This window comes from Dreissena polymorpha, chromosome 3 (assembly GCF_020536995.1).
Source record: "Dreissena polymorpha isolate Duluth1 chromosome 3, UMN_Dpol_1.0, whole genome shotgun sequence".
NCBI classification, from domain to species: Eukaryota; Metazoa; Mollusca; class Bivalvia; order Myida; family Dreissenidae; genus Dreissena; species Dreissena polymorpha.
Window position 1 is genome coordinate 64,675,386 of NC_068357.1, and position 18,722 is coordinate 64,694,107.

An 18,722-nucleotide genomic window follows, 5' to 3' on the forward strand; every position below is an offset into this window, starting at 1 on the left:
ACTTGACACTAATCAAAATCGACTGTTTTTGCAACTTTTTTTCCAGCCGTTTCTTAATGGAATGTAACCTTTTTCAGTGCAATGCTTTACTTTAGTCTTCAAGTTTATCATATTTCAGGGATTCAGTAGTGAACACCTTTTCATGCCCTACCATTATCTCCGAAAGATAAAACCGGAACAATAGTTTGAAGTGTAACACATGCCTTCCTGTCAAATATGCTATTTTTTAGAGAGTACAGTATATTGTAACCTAATTTCATTGATCACATTGTGGTTTGTAGGTCAACGTTGTTGGCTTGTTATGTCCCCCACCACTATAGTGGGGGACATATTTTTTTGCCCTGTCTGTTGGTTTGTTTGCCCAAACTTTAACATTTTGCCATAACTTTTGTAATGTTGAAGATAGCAACTTCATATTTGGCATGCACGTGTATCTCAAAAAGCTGCACATTTTGAGTGGTGAAAGGTCAAGGTCATCCTTCAAGGTCAAAGGTAAAAAAAAATCAAAGCGGCGCAAAAGGGGACATAGTGTTTCTGACAAACACATTTCTTGTTTTTGCATTTACACTTTTCAATTTAATATTTGTTCCAATGTATGTATATAAAACAGTTTTTGTATATGTATTTTTTTTACCTTGAATATACTTTACATTACATACAGACATGATTTGTTGAAGCTTTCAGCTGAATTAATCCGGTTGATATTGCATACTTTGGAGTTATTTCAATAAAAAGTCATGTGTTTTTTTTTCAGAACAAGTTACACGTGAAACAACTAAACAGTCGGTGCAATAGTCTAGATTTGTAACACGTTTTATTATTGATAAATAATTAACTCACAAAAAAGGAAGCGAGACAATTCACCCCAAGACAATTCTCCCCCAGGAGACAATTCACCCCCTAGACAATTCACCCCTGCTACGTGGACAATTCACCCCCAGATATTGTTTTTGTTATCTTTTGCTGTTTGTTTAGGATTTAGTTATTACGAATATCTGTCTTCTAAGGATAGTTATTTGTATTCTATTTAATTTTTATAAAGTTCTAATAAAAGCATATTAAGATGATCTCAGAATTTCTTTTTTTTCCATAAAATTACTTGCAATTGAAACGAAACTGTGCTTTTTATCTATTGATGTTTTTTTTATTAACAATATCTTATTATTGTTTTTATGTCATTAAATAATTAATTATGTGTTTTTGTTTTATTAAAGATTGTTTTCACTCATTAAAACAGTTTATATTTATAAAAAGTGTATACATAAATGATACTGGTATTGGATACATTATTTGGAAATAATCTATGTTTTTTATTTGATAAGTTATGCAAGATTTCGAAATTTTCATAATATTACTATATTTATTTTTAAAGGGGAAATATAATAATGTAGCCGGGGTTTGAGTTTATAACGCATCCTGGGTTTTACGTTCCAAGCTTTAAATACTTTAAAGTATAAATGATGTAAATGATGGCCTGAAACATGAATAAAAATCATGTTATAATTAACAAATGAAAATTATAATAACAATTTAAATAATTCATTGTAATACATAATAATATGCAATACAATACAATTACAATTCAAGAAAATACAATAATATAAAATAATATGCAATACAATGTAATTCAAGAAAATACAATTATATAAACATAAAATAATGCACTCACCAGTGACCTGAAGACTTATTGTAGAAAGTGGCAATTGGAAAAAGCCTACTACCTCTTACAAGGTTTTACAAACAAGTGACCAAATGTTGAGTTATGATTTAAAATTATATAGATGACTATGAAATCATCTCACAATAAAAGCATGCACTGTTAAGCTCACTCATTTATCACAAAGTATCTCTCACACTGAACTTCTTTCAGTCTTGATTGGGTTAGTATTGTTAAAAGGATTAGTGTCAGAGTGAATACCCTGTTGCAATAATAAAATATTTGTCGCATAATCAGTAAACAAAGTAACAACACCTAAAACAACCTTTTTCACACCACTTAAGGTAACAATAAACAGATAATCTGTCAGGCATTCAGAGTTGATGAGGGTACTGATTATCTAGTGGTATGTAAGGCTATTACTGATAGGGGTTGCTTAGAAACTGTGTAGCCCCGTCAATATTTTACGTTTTTTAATAGTGAGGTGTAACCTTTCTCTTGTTCTTTATTTTACTTTCATTATGTCTCATGACTTGATCAGGTGGTCAGTTACAAGAAAAGTTTGAATGTTGAAAGACGTTTTCAATCTTTGTTTAGTCGTTCTTAAATGACATTGGTTTGACATTAGATGCATTGATTATAAGATATGGTTCTCTGTCTATTGATGTTTGTAGTGAACTGCATTCATATTGTTTTGTATTTCTGGAATGATGTAACGCGTTTCTAATTTAGATTACATGTTTTCGCAACTGCAGAAATAGCGGCTCAATGGTTCTTACTTCTTATATCTTTATTTTTAAAACCAGTTGAACTGAATGGAAAGAGGTGTTCGATTCCCTAAATCGGTAATGTATTTTGTATTGTATTATGTATTGTATGTGAACAATGTTCATACAATGTTATTGTGTATGTTTTGTCATGTCTTACCTTGTTTTATATGTTTGTATTACTTTTTTATACTTCGTTAGTTAAATTATAAAATTTGCCACTAGAATGTCAATTGAAATAATTTTGCATTTAGTATTGTAAATGTGATTAATATGTATTCTCTTATTTCAGTGTTAATGTGATTTATATTATGTATTAGTGTATTATTATTATTATACCTATAATATATGATACCTATAAAGGCTTTCAATCACACCAGTTGATTTGGAGCCGTTACTACTGTAACTCGAAAATAAAAGAACCTCTGTGAAACCATGAACTGTCTTTGTTCATCACCTTTGACTTTGAAGGATGACCTTGTTGACCTTTTTTCTCATTTATTTTTGTCCATTAAATAAACGTTTACATAACATAAATCATTTTATCATTTAACATTGGACGTTTTCATATAATACATCACCAGTGCCGTAGCCATCCCCAAATTTAAGCCGAGGCAGTATCTTAGGTCCTTGTAGGGGGGTCCGGGGGCATGCCCCCCCCCCCCTCCGGAAATTTTGTTTATACCTAGGACGTCTCTGGTGCGTTTTAAAGGCCATTTAAACTACATTTTATACCTAAATTATCGGAATCGTGGACGCTACATATTACCGTTTGGTATCAATAACGTTTACAAAAAAATCTGCTACAAGTTCATTGTCAATTTTATATTCTGGTTCCATAAACGGTGTTTGAAGTGCCAATGATGTAACAAACTTAACTACAGAAAAATAGTTATATACTTCATATGAAGTCAGATAGAAAAAAATAAAAAATTGAGACGCAGCTCTCTCATACAAGCCATAGTATGTATATGGATAATAGAATGTGCTTTACATATTTATTATTGAAATACTAAAATAAAATAGATCTAACTTATAATATGAAGAAACAGATCTATCAAACATTTTAGCGAATAATGTTTCATGAGCATGTTTTATTATTCTTCAACTTTTAAATATTAATCTTATTGAACGCTAATTCAACTCTCCTGTTTTCAGTCGAATCCCACATTTGAAGAATTTGTTTTCGATCAACTGGAATGTGTTTATGCACAAACATTAAAGCGATGACATTAAGCCGTTCCTCTTTCATAGTAGCACGTGTCCACGTTTTAAGCATTCGCAAGGCGCTAAAACTCCGCTCACATGTACAAGAACGAATACAAAATATTATTTCTTAAGTTAACATCAAATCAGCTTCCGTAAACTTGCTGTTGTAGTTCACATAAGTTCACCGTGAAAAAATTCGTGGACGATTTTTTTCGGCGTAGCTGTTTAACGTCACTTTTGACCTTACCTGATCTGTGTAAGTGTCCAATAAAATTCAAATAAAATTTCCCGCGGCTGGACACGAATGAATACACTTCATTTATTCCATTGGCTGATTTAAGTATACCACCAGAACACTGGAAACATATCCGCGTCTTTGTAACACTGTTTTACTGCATGAAACAATTTTATCTCTAATGAAAAGGCTTAATAGATAGAACAGTTTTACACTCAACTCTCGATACCAATACAGCTTGTTCGTGCACGTTTTATTAACCAGGTTTTCCGAAGGAAAAAACTGGTTATTAGATTGGCGAATGCGGGCGGGCTGGCGGGCGGGCGGAACAAGCTTGTCCGGGCCATAACTATGTCGTTCATTGTCAGATTTTAAAATCATTTGGCACATTTGTTCACCATCATTGGACGGTGTGTCGCGCGAAATAATTACGTCGATATCTCCAAGGTCAAGGTCACACTTTGAGTTCAAAGGTCAAAAATGGCCATAAATGAGCTTGTCCTGGCCATAACTATGTCATTCATTGTGAGATTTTAAAATCATTTGGCACATTTGTTCACCATCATGGGACGGTGTGTCGCACGAAAGAATCACGTCAATATCTCCAATGTCAAGGTCGCCACGACTAAAAATAATTTTTTTTAAAAACAAACATACAAAGGGGGTTAATTTTGTTTGTTCATTTCAAAAGTTCAGTTTGAGTTTTCTCCCTTTATCAGATTTTTTTTTTCACAATGAAAAACTGGTTTTGTGACAATTTTGTCCCTTGTTCACCGTTGAAATGAGCTGAAAAGAATTAACAGGTCAAAAGAGTTAGTTTAAATGTGGTTACTGACCAATTATCTGCAACTCATCTTGCTACCAGTTGTTTATAAAAATAAATTTTATATTCGATATTCTTGCGTGACCCACCCAGTCCTGTAATCCGAAATGTTCCGTAAAACAAAATTGTGTCTTTGTGTCGTATGAACAACGAATCTGCACTAAAACTAAATTTAGTATCACATCGTACATGCATGATCAGTTGTCAAACGAAAGTACGGTTGATATTCAAATGCATTATTTTTCTCTTTCCGGAATAATGTTTTTGTATGTTGATGCTGCATTTACAAATACAAGTGTATATAAAGTGAAAACACCAAAAATAAACAACGGTTGCGATAGACACCTATAAACTGTTAGATACCCATAATATCACTTTAACGGCTGATTATAATTATTGATTTAAAACACCATCGTACACTTCATACCAACATTTACTTTATTTTGTGGCACTCAAACCGTTAATTTTTCTGTGTTGAAGGAACTTGATCACAGATGGTCGCAGCTTATTTTTTCCTTAAGTATCTTTAATATTTGCAATATTGTTTTTTATAATAACATACAAGTAAAGTAGAACAACATTGGAATCGGTCACTATGATAACGTTTTGGTGATGTAGTTTAGTCCTTTTGACTAATGTCCTTCGCGAAGGACTAAAAGCAGATGATAATTACGCTAATGCCAACAACCTAGCAATCAATTATTATTTTTTAAATAAAAAAAGCCAAGTTGAGAAAACAAAAAGTGCAATTTAAACGGTAAAATACAAGCAGGTTCACAAAAAAAAAACACAAACAAAACAACACATTTGTATTCATAAGTATGTATTATATAAATTGTTATGGTACAGAATAATGCGTGTAATATCTAATACTTTATTTATGCATTGTAATGATAATTTATTTAAATACATAGGGAGTATCGGAAATTAAATTCCATTCATGAGCTTTTCGATTTGTATCCATTTTTGTCTGATTACATACAATTTATTTTAATAATATGTTGATGAACGAATGTTTAAAAAAACTGTTGGATGCACTCGTGTAACAAAGAATAGATTCACTATAAATTCTCTAAATATGTACCCACCTTATTCACTTAGAGACGCTTACAGACGTCGACCGTGGCACGTTCTGACCTTTGACCCGGATGATGAGGTCACTTTTATATGCATAGACTTAACGTATGCAAAATCGCAATTGGTTGTAATGTTGTTAAAGTGACTGAATCATAAAATTCGATGACATGTATATAATTTCTTATATTATTCTGTAAGTTTTGCCTCGATTTATATTTAAATGTTAATAGCGAATCTATTCTTTGTTACACGAGTGCAAAAATGCTCATAACTTCTATGTCCCTTGAGATGTAACTTTCATATTTGGTATGCATGTGTATATGGACAAGGCCTTTCAATACGCACACAATTTTTTACCCCTGTGACTTGACCTTGAACTTAGGGTCCGCGTTAAGGTTTTGAAATCTGCGTTTAGGTTTCGAAAAATGCTCATAACTTCTATGTCCCTTGAGATATAACCTTCATATTTGGTATGCATGTGTATATGGACAAGGCCTTTCCATACGCACACAATTTTTTACCCCTGTGACCTTGAACTTAGGGTCCGCGTTTAGGTTTCGAAATCTGCGTTTAGGTTTCGAAAAATGCTCATAACTTCTATGTCCCTTGAGATATAACCTTCATATTTGGTATGCATGTGTATATGGACAAGGCCTTTCCATACGAACACATTTTTGTTTTATCCCTGTGACCTTGACCTTGAACTTAGGGTCCGCGTTTTGGTTTCGAAATCTGCGTTTAGGTTTCGAAAAATGCTCATAACTTCTATGTCCCTTGAGATATAACCTTCATATTTGGTATACATGTGTATATGGACAATGCCTTTCCATACGCACAAAATATTTTACCCCTGTGACCTTGACCTTGAAGTTAGGGTCCGCGTTTTGGTTTCGAAATCTGCGTTTAGGTTTTGAAAAATGCTCATTACTCCTATGTCCCTTGAGATATAACCTTCATATTTGGTATGCATGTGTATACGGACAAGGCCTTTCCATACGCACACAAATTTTGACCCCTGTGACCTTGACCTTGAACTTAGGGTCCGCGTTTAGGTTTCGAAATCTGTGTTTAGGTTTCGAAAAAAGCTCATAACTTCTATCAAGCGTTTATAGGTGGCATAAGTCATCATATGGTGACAGCTCTTGTTTTTATATTGTATTTCATCTGTGCATGAAATGCGTGTTTTACAATTTGAAAATTGATTGAATCGATGTTTTCATCACTTTTTTTTTTGCAATATTGATTCGTTTTTTAACATTTAGCATGCTTTTGACTTTAATTTTCGATTGTTTGTAATTGTTAATCTAATAGTATCTAGTCATCTCTAATTAAACATTTAGAATCAATAGCTTTACTTTTTATAATTCAATCGATGTTCTACAACGTCTTGAATAAACAACTAAAAGGAGGAGTGATCGAATGACGTTTATCGTTTAATTATTATTGTATAAAGTGCTTAGTTTCTTAACCAAGTAAAATGTTCTTTTGTAGCATCGAATTTGGAGACAATGAAGTTAATTTTATAATAAAAGCAGAAGACGAACTTACTTGAGAAGATTAGCAATGTCCCTGAAGACATTTTCCCGCCGTTAGAATACGTGTTCAAATCAAATGCATTCAAACTTGTTGAGGATGTTACACAGACGATTTTAGCGTTCATTAAAAAACGCTATAGTGCGGAGCTGACTACATACAAGCCCGGTAAATATCCGTTGAAGCACAATATTAAACATGCTAGCACTTCACATGTATGAATGAACTTTTAGTCTACAACAAATTTAATTGATGTTCTCCGGAATTGCCGCACCTTAAATTCGTTATATAAAATAAATATTTTGTTTTGTTTAGCTCACCTGAGCACAACGTGCTCATGGTGAGCTTTTGTGATCGCCTTTTGTCCGTCGTCCGTCGTGCGTCGTCCGTCGTTAACATTTGCCTTGTGAACACTCCAGAGGCCACTTTTATCGTCTGATCTTCATGAAACTTGGTCAGAACGTTTGTCCCATTGATACCTCGACTGAGTTCGAAACTGGGTTATGCTGGGTCAAAAACAAGGTCACTAGGTCAAAAAAAGACAAACCATGTGAACACTGTAGAAGTCACATTTGATGCCTAATCTTCATGTAACTTTGTCAAAATGTTTGTCTAAATGATATGTTGGTTGAGTTCAAAAATGATTCCGGTCCCTTCAAAAACATGGCCGTCAGGGGGCGGGGCAGTATTCCTTATATGGCTATAAAAAAAAACCTTGTGAACACTCTAGAAGTCACAATTGTTGCCCAATCATCATGAAACTTGTTCATATCATTGGTTTCATTGATATCTCGGACGAATCTGAAAATGGTCCAGATCGGAGAAAATACATGGCCGCTAGGGGGCGGGGCAGTTTTCTCTATATGTATATAGTGAAAACATGTGAACACTCTAGAAGTCACATTTTTGGTCCAATCTTCATGAAATTTGGTCAGAACATGTGTTTTCTGGATATGACGGTTGAGTTCGAAAATGGTTCGGATCAGTAAAAAAACATGGCCTTCAGGGGGGTCATTTTCCTTTTATTTTTATAGTAAAAAAGCTTGTGAACACTATAGAAGTCACATTTTTTGCCTTATCATCATTATTTTTTTCTAAACATCAATTTTATAGATATCTCGGACGAGTTCGAAAATGGTCATGATTGGTGGAAAAACATGGCCGCCAGGGGTTGGGGCAGTTTTCTCTATATGTATATAGTGAAAACATGTGAACAGTATAGTTGTGATAAGCCATAATGTTAAAGAAAGATAACCTGTACATACTTCTTAATAGTTAACTAATAGTTAACTCCCTTGTTTAAACCTGGGACTTCTTTCATAAAATGTGGTGTATATAAAGACAGTAGTTTGCATGCAATTTAATAAACCTATGTCATAAAATAACTGTACATGTACGTATGCACTGTAGAGCCTTATCTTTGATCTTTACTGATAAGCCAAGTTAACCTACTGTGTTTTGGTGTATTTAGTAGACTACTGTGCTATGAAACTGTTTCCATGGCAACCTTGTTATTTGGCATTTTTTAAATTAGAAAGACTCTTTTGACTGAAATAAATTTTGTAAATTCTTCTTATTTTTTACATTTGAGTCACTGGAGTTTTCCACTCTTTATAAATTGTGTTCTTTAGATTAAGTTAGACTTATTTTATAAACTAAATTTTTGAAGCAACTTCTAGATTAACAGTAACTAATATTTATATCAGGTTTTTTTTTGACAGATTGTGAACTTCTTTTTACATTCATTAAGGTATTTGCTGTATTTGTTCATTTTTAACGATGCATAAATTCTTTAGACTAAAGTTAGTTATTTTCATTAAAGCTGCTTTGGTTTTCACTTATAGATTAATTCTTTGAGTGTATTCAGGCGTATCTGACTGGACGCCTTTAGTTAATTGAATTACAACCAGTAAGTGTGTTAGAAATAAGCGTTCTTTAATTAGACTCGATAAATATGTCCGTGTTACATAAGTGCTCACAAAGTTACATAACTCGTAACCGTCCCATGACCGGTTCACTTGCGTAAACGAACAAGACCGCACTACCACAGTTGTTTATAGTAAAACATTGTGAATACTTTTAGTCACATTTTTAGTTCAATCTGAATGACACTTGCTGATCTTCACACATGGTGACAATCTTTATGAGCATAATATTATTTGCTCATGGTGACCTTTTGTGATCACCTTTTGTCAATTGTCTGTCTTTCGTTGTGCGTCATGAATATTTGCCTTGTTGACACTGTAGAGGCCACATTTAATGTTGGATCTTCATGAAACTTTGTCAGAAGATTTGTAACAATAATATATTGGACGAGTTCAAAAATGGTTCCAGTCTTTTGAAAAACATTTCCGCCATGGGGCCATTTGTTGTTCGTTCTTCATGAAACTTGGTTAGAACATTTGTTCTATTGATATCTTGGGCTGCAAAGAACAGGCCATTTCTTTTTATCTCAGGTGAGCGACTTTGGGCTTTTCAGGCCCTCTTGTTTATTTCCATTACAGTTTCCATTTAGCTGTTGTCTAATTTTTTTAAGCAGGGCTGTTATTTTGCAATTCAATTGGTTAATATTACGGCCTTACGTATTTTACGAACTGAACTGTTAATGTTTCGTTAAACAGTTAATGGGACAAAATTGCAATATCAAATAAATTGACTGCTTTTTGCAGAAATATCCAAGCAATAACTTGTATTATTGTGCGCCTTAAGATCGTCATATTTTTATGCCCTATTCGAAGAAGAGCGGGTATATTGTTTTCTGTCTGTCTGTCTGTCTGTCTGTCTGTCCGTCCGTCCGTCCGTCATGCTGTCCGTAGACCAGTTCGTTTCCGATCAATAACTTGTGAAATGTTTGACCAATTGGCTTGATACTTCCCATGTGCATTAGTCTTTGCCTGTAGATGACCCTTATTGAAATTGTGGTCACTCGGTCAAAGGTCAAGGTCACTGTCACGCTTAGAGTGAAAATTGTTTCCTATCAATAACCTGTCAACCTGTCAACGAATTAACCGATTGGTTTGATACTTAACAATTTTTTTTATATAATTTGTACCAATCATAAGACCTGTTTGATGATTTGATATTTTATGCGAAAGAACAATATATTATGCACAATAGCGCTTGAAGTATGAGTGCGATGCTTCTAAATGTTTTTATATTTTTATAAATGATCTGAAAATGAAAATTAAACGTGTCTTTCGCCAATCTTCGCTCGGGAGATTAACCCATTTATGCCTAGTGGACTCTTCCATCCTTCTTAATTGGATCAATTTATTTCCAAAATTAGGGATGTCTAGTATATTTATTTCTTTATATAGAATATTTCTTACAAAAATTCCTTTAAGCATGTATAAAACCTATATTATAGGTGTACAACGCCACCTAGCGGACCATCTGATTCTCGCTCGCCAGGAGGCGGAGAAGGAAGAGGATCCGGAAGTGCTGGCGTCCCTAACCGAGACTCATATCACACAGACGCTTGCTGATATTTTCTTCGGTAATTGTAAAAAATGTGTTTTTTAGCTCGGCTGTTTTCGGAGAAAACCTGAGGTATTGTCATAGCCAGCTCGTCGTCCGCCGTGCGGCGTCCGGCGTCTGTCGTCCGCGTCGTGCTAAAACCTTAACATTGGTTCTAAATCAAAGTGCTTCCAAATACAACTTTGAAACTTCATATGTAGTTGCAACTTGATGAGTTCTACACGCCACACCCATTTTAGGGTCACTAGGTCAAAGGTCAAGGTCACTTCTGACAACCTTTCATTTATTCAAAACTGCACACACAACCGAGCGTTGGCACCCTCTATTCGTCGCTCTTGTTTCGGTCATATAGTACTTCTGCGCCTGAGGCTACATTAAATAAAGAATTGCATCTTTCTTATCAAAATTTTAAATATATGAGTTCACAGACTAAACATGTGAAGACTAGTTATTTAAAGTCTCTATAACGCTCAAAATCAACAAAAATTTCGTTAAGTATTTCGTAAAATAAATTTAAGACCTAAACCATCAGTGTTCCTTATAGCCATAGCCACACTTTCAACGCTAGATGTGGTATGATTACATAGATTTTTGTAGATACACAATGCTCGTTTTTATTTATTTGTGACCACTACAAGATAAGTATTGATTTAAAGCATCAAAGGGCGTCGGGAATTTCAGTGTAAAAGGCACTCAATGAAGTTACATTAAACGATTTCTTTTCTACTGTAAATATTAAAATATTGGCCGATTATTTTAAACAAAAAAGAAAAAGATACTGGTACAACCATTATCTATAATTTTGTGTTATAACTCCCAAATAACCATTATTTATGATGTTGTGTTATAACACCCAAATAACCATTATCTATGATTTTGTGTTGTAACCCCCAAATATTTCATAGTTCATTTTATTTACATTGGTTTCCTTTTTGTTACTGGCATCCGTGTGCAGTTTTCATTAATGGAACAGAACTGTGTGAGTTTTAAAAAATCTGCTTCATCTTGTAAGCGTTATTTCATATTTTTCTCAACTTCAAGGGAAGATGATTCTGAACTTATTCTTACGTTGCTCATTTACGATAGGGGTTGAGTACTCATTGATATGAAAACACTGTAAAAGTTTGAAAAAAAAATGAATGAAAACTGTAAATTGCATAAAGAAGCTGCATTTCACAATACTTTGAAATTCAGTAAAAGATCATAATATATTTATTGCTCCGATATTCATCATTTTCAATAGGGTTCGAGTATTACTGATATAAAAACACTTAACAAGTTTGGAAAGATTCAGACGAAAGTTGTGAAATCTTTCAACAAGTGGAAATTGTTTATTTTGTCAAATTTAATAGAAACAAATTTTGGACTTATTGTCCCGATGTTTCTCATTTTAAATGAGGTAAAAATGCTCATTGATATAAAGACACTGTAAGTTTGGAAAAAATCTGATGAAAAATGTTGACATAATCACATATCCAAGCAGTTTTTCACTTTTATTTTTAAATTCAAAGAGACATAATTCTGGACTTATGGTCCGATATTGCTCATATAGAGTTTGGGTTGGGTCCTCATTGATAAAAAAACCTGTGCAAGTTTGGGAACAATCGAATGAAAATTTTGGACTTCGAACAAAGATTTCAAAATTTCTCAAATTCTGAGGAAGATAACTATGGACGTAATGTTCAGATAATGCTAAAGGGTCCATACCACCTGGATAGTAATACGTGTCGCGCTTCGCGCTCTATATGTGGTTCTTAAAAAAAAAACTCCGAGGAGTGCTTGACTCTAGGGAAACGGGTTGCTGGGACACAGCTCCTCCTTGATAAGCGGCTGCTTCCTTTATCGCAACTCATTGTTACATTCAATAATACGTGTCGCGCTTCGTGCTCTATATGTGGTAGGGAAAGTACTTAGGGCCTATGATAGACAACCATAAAAATACATGGATAATAGATGTGTTGTTTGCATTTATTAGTTAATATAAAACACGTGTATTTTTTATAAGATATTTAAGTAATGTACGAAATTTTAATTAACGTTGTCACCACGCGGCATCCATTAATTCAAATAAATATGTCCAATTGTAGTAAAATGGATTTTAAAATATCTACTAAAATAAAGCTTTATTATATTTATTAACCTGAATGAAAAAATTGTCAGCCGCAGAACTGTTCCGTTCTTGCCGGAACCCGGGATTGAACCGGGGCCTTTAGATGATTGTTGCGTAAACAACTTCAGTCTAACGCTCTCCCAACTGAGCTATTGCGGCTGACATCATTTATGTACTGCTATTTGGTGAAGTTGTGTATAGCGATCGTTATTATATGTCTATTAATAAACTAATACATGTACGTTTTCGTACCACTACGCGTTCCACTAAACTTGCTTGCGCGATAGGTCGTCAAATATCGTACTACATTGATTCTCCACTAAATAAGCAAATTAGAAAAAACACAAAATAAATATATTTTGATTATGTTTTGTTTTGATACAAAACCAGAAAGTTTCGCGTATTTGCCCAGTCCCTGTGATCTTTCCCCTGTGATCAGTTGTGGATCAGTTATTAATTAAAACAATTAGCTTTGCATTATTGGCAATAAATGTAGTAATAAATGTAATAGGCACAAATGCAGTAGTTATTTACACTAATTTACGCAAAAAATCACCACTATGCAAGATATTCTTAAAACAAAAATATATACATTGATCCGTAAAATAACTTCTCCTCCCATAAGCGAAAAAAATGCATGACATACTAGTCGCCGCTCTCCAGAGCGACGCCAATAAATTCCATGTTAATTTCCTGCGAATATATATATTGATACGACACACGAACACTAAAATGGTACTATGTTAAGACCATAATAAAAACGAGCATTTTGTATCCACAAACATCTATTTTACCAGACCACATCTGGCGTTGAAATTTCGACAATGGCCATAAGGAACAATGATTTTTTAATTGTTTAGCTTTATTTTACGAAAAATTGTACGAAATTTTCGTTGATTTTGAGTAGTAATGTTACTTTAATGTCTTTTATAGAATACCATGTATTTTATTTACATTTAAAATATTTTGTATATTCTTAATTGGCTCTATTGAATATGCGACATTCAGTAATGATGTGAGTGATGTATCAGTATGTGTGATAATGTTGATGTAAGAGAGCTGGGGTGCGTCAGTATGGCCGAGGACATAACAACAACCCACTATCCGAGCTAATATGTGTCCCATCACTATAAGCACGACTTGTACTTGTTTCTCGATATTGTAAACAACGAGAGTTCGATATTATGCTAATCATGTGTCTTTCAACATATTAACTGGAACTTATCTGACAAATTGCAGTTACATGCCATCCTTCGGCGTATATTGCTTGGCCCCTGTCCGTCGGAAGAACAGTCGGATGGTACGATGGTCAGTCCGTAGATCATTTAAAGTCGGCACCATATTTTGAGAAATCTTAGACCTACCATCAATATTGGTAGGCATTGTACTTGCGAGGCACTTGTTTTTGTGTTGTTGTTGTGGTTTTTGTTGTTGTTTTTTTTTGGGGGTGGGGGTGGGGGTGTACATGTTTAACAAAAATCTCTTGTCTCTCTCTCTTTAATTAACTCTCGCATATTTTATACCTTGTATGTACATTACAGCTGGTATCGACACCTCCCGTTTGACTCTACGTTTTGCAGATCTTCACATGATCGCAAATCCGAAAATACAGCAGAAAGTGCAACAGGAAATTGACCGGGTCGTGGGTAGGTTATTGTCAACGGAAATCCCTTACACGTGTTGTATTAACAATAAATCAATCAGACTGGTAACGGTGTCAGTTCATTATACGATTGAAACTTGTCTCAGTATTTGGACTAGTATATCGATGTGCAGAAAACATAAGCTTTTCATGCAACCACAATGTACTGGTAATACACACCACCACAAGTTCAAAGTCACACATAATGGTCTTAACATCATGTTGCGTTTGCAGCTTTCCCTGGACTACTTCGTTCTTTTTGGTTCATTTATTGTAGTTTAATATTGGATACAAATTTTAAAATATTAAAAATTATTTAAATATTTACTCAATTTACACCACAGTGCAAAAATGTTATTATTACTTGTTGGTTCTTTATTTAAGTCAAGTATTAAATTGCTATGTCATAAGACATAAGACAAACTTGCGCAACTTAAACACCAATGAATAAACCGTGGTTTTCGCCTTGCAACGGTCAATGCGAAGGATTGTGATGAGATTTACAAGACAGTATTCAATAATTGAGAACATATATGAATTCTACGTGAAAGATTATTTTAACAACGCTCCATGTAGTTTAGCCCCATACATTGACAGTTTGACAACCTTTTGATTAATTGTCACAGGGCAAGACCGGCTGCCGTGTCTGAGTGATAGACCGGATCTGGCTTATACAGAGGCTGTTCTGATCGAGAGCATGCGTCTATCAACCGTAGCTCCTACAGGAGTCTTCCACAATACCCTTTGTGATACGTCAATAGGTAAGTGAACACGTCGCTGTGTAGGTGTTTTATCTTAAAGAAAATAGTCACTGATGTTTTGTTTCGTTAACGTGTATGTTTTTCGATACTGAACGACGTAATATTTAAATCTTTGTGTTGATGTCAAAGTTGTGATTATCAACAGAGAAGCCTATACTGCAAACAAAAGCGGAACACTCATGCACATACATTCTGAAATGATCATGGTTCAACCAGTTTCGAAAATTCATTCATAACGTAAAAGGTTGTTTGTGTATCACAAAATATTTACTTGTTTTAATTTGTTTAAATCAACTTATTTTTCATATCCTATGGTTTTCCGAGGAAACGAAATAACTCCCATGTCATTATATTATTGGAAGGTATATCATCTGAGGTTTATTCTATATGTCATTGTAAACACAACTCATCGCACAGGCATACTTTATTTAGGATTTGAACAGTACATTGGTTTTAAATAAATATAAGGTCATAGCGTAAGTTTCTTTTTTTTGATGAAATAAGCAAATCATGTTGTATTTATGTCGACGCATTTTTTAGTGAATAATTATGTTTATACCTCATGTCGATGAAACTTTTTGTGAATATTAAGGGGTAAACTATGAATAGAAATCGTATATATAGAGAGAGAGAGTTGAAGCGCACATTTACTGTTCATTAATTTAAATTGCTTATTCGAATACTTGCAATATTTCTTGCAGACGAATATAAGCTGCCCAAGGATACCCCTGTAGTGATAAACCACTGGGCGCTGCATCACGACCCAGAGGCATGGGACGACGTCGACGCTTTCATCCCGGAGAGGTTTTTAGACGAAGACGGCAAACTGGGACCGAAACCCAAGAGCTGGCTACCGTTCTCGACGGGGAAGCGTGTCTGTCTCGGTGAGTTCGTGGCAAAACCGGAACTGCACATTCTATTTGCGTGCCTCATGCAGCGCTACACGTGGGGCATGGAAGAGGGCAAGACCCCAGACATCGCACCCATAGCGTCGATCTTTGTTATGTATCCGAAAGAGAAAGATGTCGTCATTAAGAGACGATTTTGATGTAAAGGAGCCGCCGTGGCTGAAAACTGGAAAACTTGTTAAATGTTGGTGATTTCATAAATCTGTATTCAGCTTCCATTCAAAGTATCCATTACATACCAGACAAGAGCAGATGGTTTTTGTTAAAATGATTGGTTACAATTATAAATATTTTATAACACGTGACATGGCTTTATTTACAAATTGTATGCATTAAAGACGATGTATCTGTGTATAAGTCTGAATTAACTGTCTGTTCTGTTCTGTTTTTGTTATCACTGCATTTCGGATAATTTAAGATTGTGCGTATCAATATAGATCGCACGTCTTGCTATAAATGATACGGCATATGAAACACGACCGTATTTATTTATACAGATACACATTTTATGATTTATAATGTCGTTGTTATAATATAATTGAAACAACAAACAGGCACTATACCATAAATATAATATAAAGCGTCCAAAAGATCAAGTATACTCATTATTGTATTGTCTTGATTGTAAGAATTTCACCTTCACATGTCAGTTATACTAGATGTATGCTTACTAGCGAGTAAAATACAAATGAGTCGTGTTCTGAGAAAACTGTGCATAATGCATGTACGTAAAGTGTCGTCCCAGATTAGCCTGTGCAATCCGCACAGGCTAATCAGGGACGACACTTTTCGCTTTTATGACATTTTTCGTTTGAATGAAGTCTCTTCTTAGCAAAATCCAATTTAAGCGGAAAGTGTCGTCTCTGATTAGCCTGTGAGGACTGCACAGGCTAATCTGGGACGACACTTTACGCACATGCAATATGCCAAGTTTTCTCAGAACGCGACTCAAATATTTCCGTTATATGTCACACTTATTAATGTCCTATTCTTCAGATAATAGACTGCTGGTAAAATTCCCAGGCGGGTGTTATGTATAAACCTATATACATTATGCACCTAGAAAACGTTGTAAGTTTCATGAAAAACATATTATTTATTTTTGTGTTGTGATAATTTGAGTATTTTAGTCTTGAGGTCCATGTTTCTTCTTTATTAAATTGTAAATTCTTAAATGTTTGTAGTTGTATATATATTTGTATTGTTATTAATGAATGGTAAGTTATATTTAAAGCTTAAGCGTTTTCATGGTATATGTATATTACATAGATATCTGTATTATCTATGTTGCAGATATATCATTTCATTCTTATACAAATTGATCTTTTAGTTTTTGTGTTACAATGTATTCAACGTCGTGTGTGAATGGATTTGTATTAAGTATATAGCCAAAGCCAAGTTTCAAAGCTTGGCACCATATAATATTTTTCTTACAATTTAAATTGGTTAAAATATTCTTCTGTTGCATTAACGCTTGGTATAATAATGATTTTTTGTTATTGACAATTTTCATGTAATAACTCATTATTATCACAGTTGTCAAAAATGTCCAAAATCTCAGAATATACATGTAGTAGGAATGGCGTTATTACTCAATCGAATAGAACTAGTTTGGTTTTGACAGCTCATTTGACAAGGCTTAAAAGAGATGCACTGTGGTGAAATGCTCTAAACGCTTGGTGATTTAATATCTTTAAAGTATGAGATATATTTCCAGTATAATGGAAATTTATACGTAGGTGCAAAAGCTATTGAAAATGGTATTACAATCGTTATTTATTGAACGCGAATAGTTGAAAGTGCTTTAACGTTTTTCAAATATGCATGATTTTTTTTTAATTTTTAGCTCTGCTGTTTTCGGAGAAAACCCGAGGTATTGTCATAGCCAGCTCGTCGTGTCGTCAGCCGTCCGCGACGTGCTTAAACCTTAACATTTGGTTAACCTTTTGAACAGTGGTTCTTAAATGAAAATGCTTCCACCTTCAACATTCAAACTTCATATGAAGCTGCACCTTGATGACCTATAAAAAAACATTAAAAAAAAAACTCTTACAACCTTTCATCTATTCAAAACTGCACCAGCAGCCGAGCGTTGGAACCCGTTCTGCGGTGCTCTTGTTACTTTTATTTTAAGAACCTATTTAGAAGAGTAAAGGTGAAATATCGTCAAGTTTGTTCGGAAGGTCTACCGGGACAGTAGTAAATAAAACAAAATCATCAGCAAATAACAACATAAGAACCGAAACAAAATGCAAATCGTCATTTGTAAAATGTTGAACATGAATACAATGTTTTAAAAGCATTTATATACAATATAAAATATAACCGACGACATGGATCTCCCTTGTTTGACGATAAGAGAGACATGGAAGAAGTCGGAATGTTACATATCCTTAGTGTTATGTCTATACAAGATTTGACTGTTTCATAAAAATATATGACTTTTCATAATTAATGACATCGCAATACAGCTTACGAAAACATTTTGTATAATGCTGTGTAGAATAAAAATACCATCGGTTG

General features: G+C 34.1%; 1 protein-coding gene across 1 annotated transcript; it reads left to right on the forward strand.

Moving 5' to 3' along the window:
- The first annotated feature begins 1,294 nt into the window (after positions 1-1,294).
- Positions 1,295-18,720, forward strand: LOC127874508 (cytochrome P450 2U1-like). The gene is made up of 7 exons (XM_052418873.1): positions 1,295-2,502; positions 7,260-7,469; positions 10,669-10,797; positions 14,128-14,263; positions 14,430-14,534; positions 15,157-15,291; positions 15,993-18,720. Exons 5-7 carry the CDS (start codon positions 14,477-14,479, stop codon positions 16,337-16,339), a joined length of 540 nt encoding a protein of 179 aa, XP_052274833.1. The 5' UTR covers positions 1,295-2,502; positions 7,260-7,469; positions 10,669-10,797; positions 14,128-14,263; positions 14,430-14,476; the 3' UTR covers positions 16,340-18,720.
- The last annotated feature ends 2 nt before the right edge of the window (positions 18,721-18,722 follow it).

What these genes read in the sequence shown, in the direction of transcription:
- LOC127874508 (XM_052418873.1), top strand. Translation starts at nt 14,477, where the DNA reads ATGATCGCAAATCCGAAAATACAGCAGAAAGTGCAACAGGAAATTGAC. An exon ending in GGAAATTGACCGGGTCGTGG is followed by an intron (nt 14,535 to 15,156) that starts GTAGGTTATTGT and finishes TAATTGTCACAG; the next exon opens with GGCAAGACCGGCTGCCGTGT. An exon ending in CCTTTGTGATACGTCAATAG is followed by an intron (nt 15,292 to 15,992) that starts GTAAGTGAACAC and finishes TATTTCTTGCAG; the next exon opens with ACGAATATAAGCTGCCCAAG.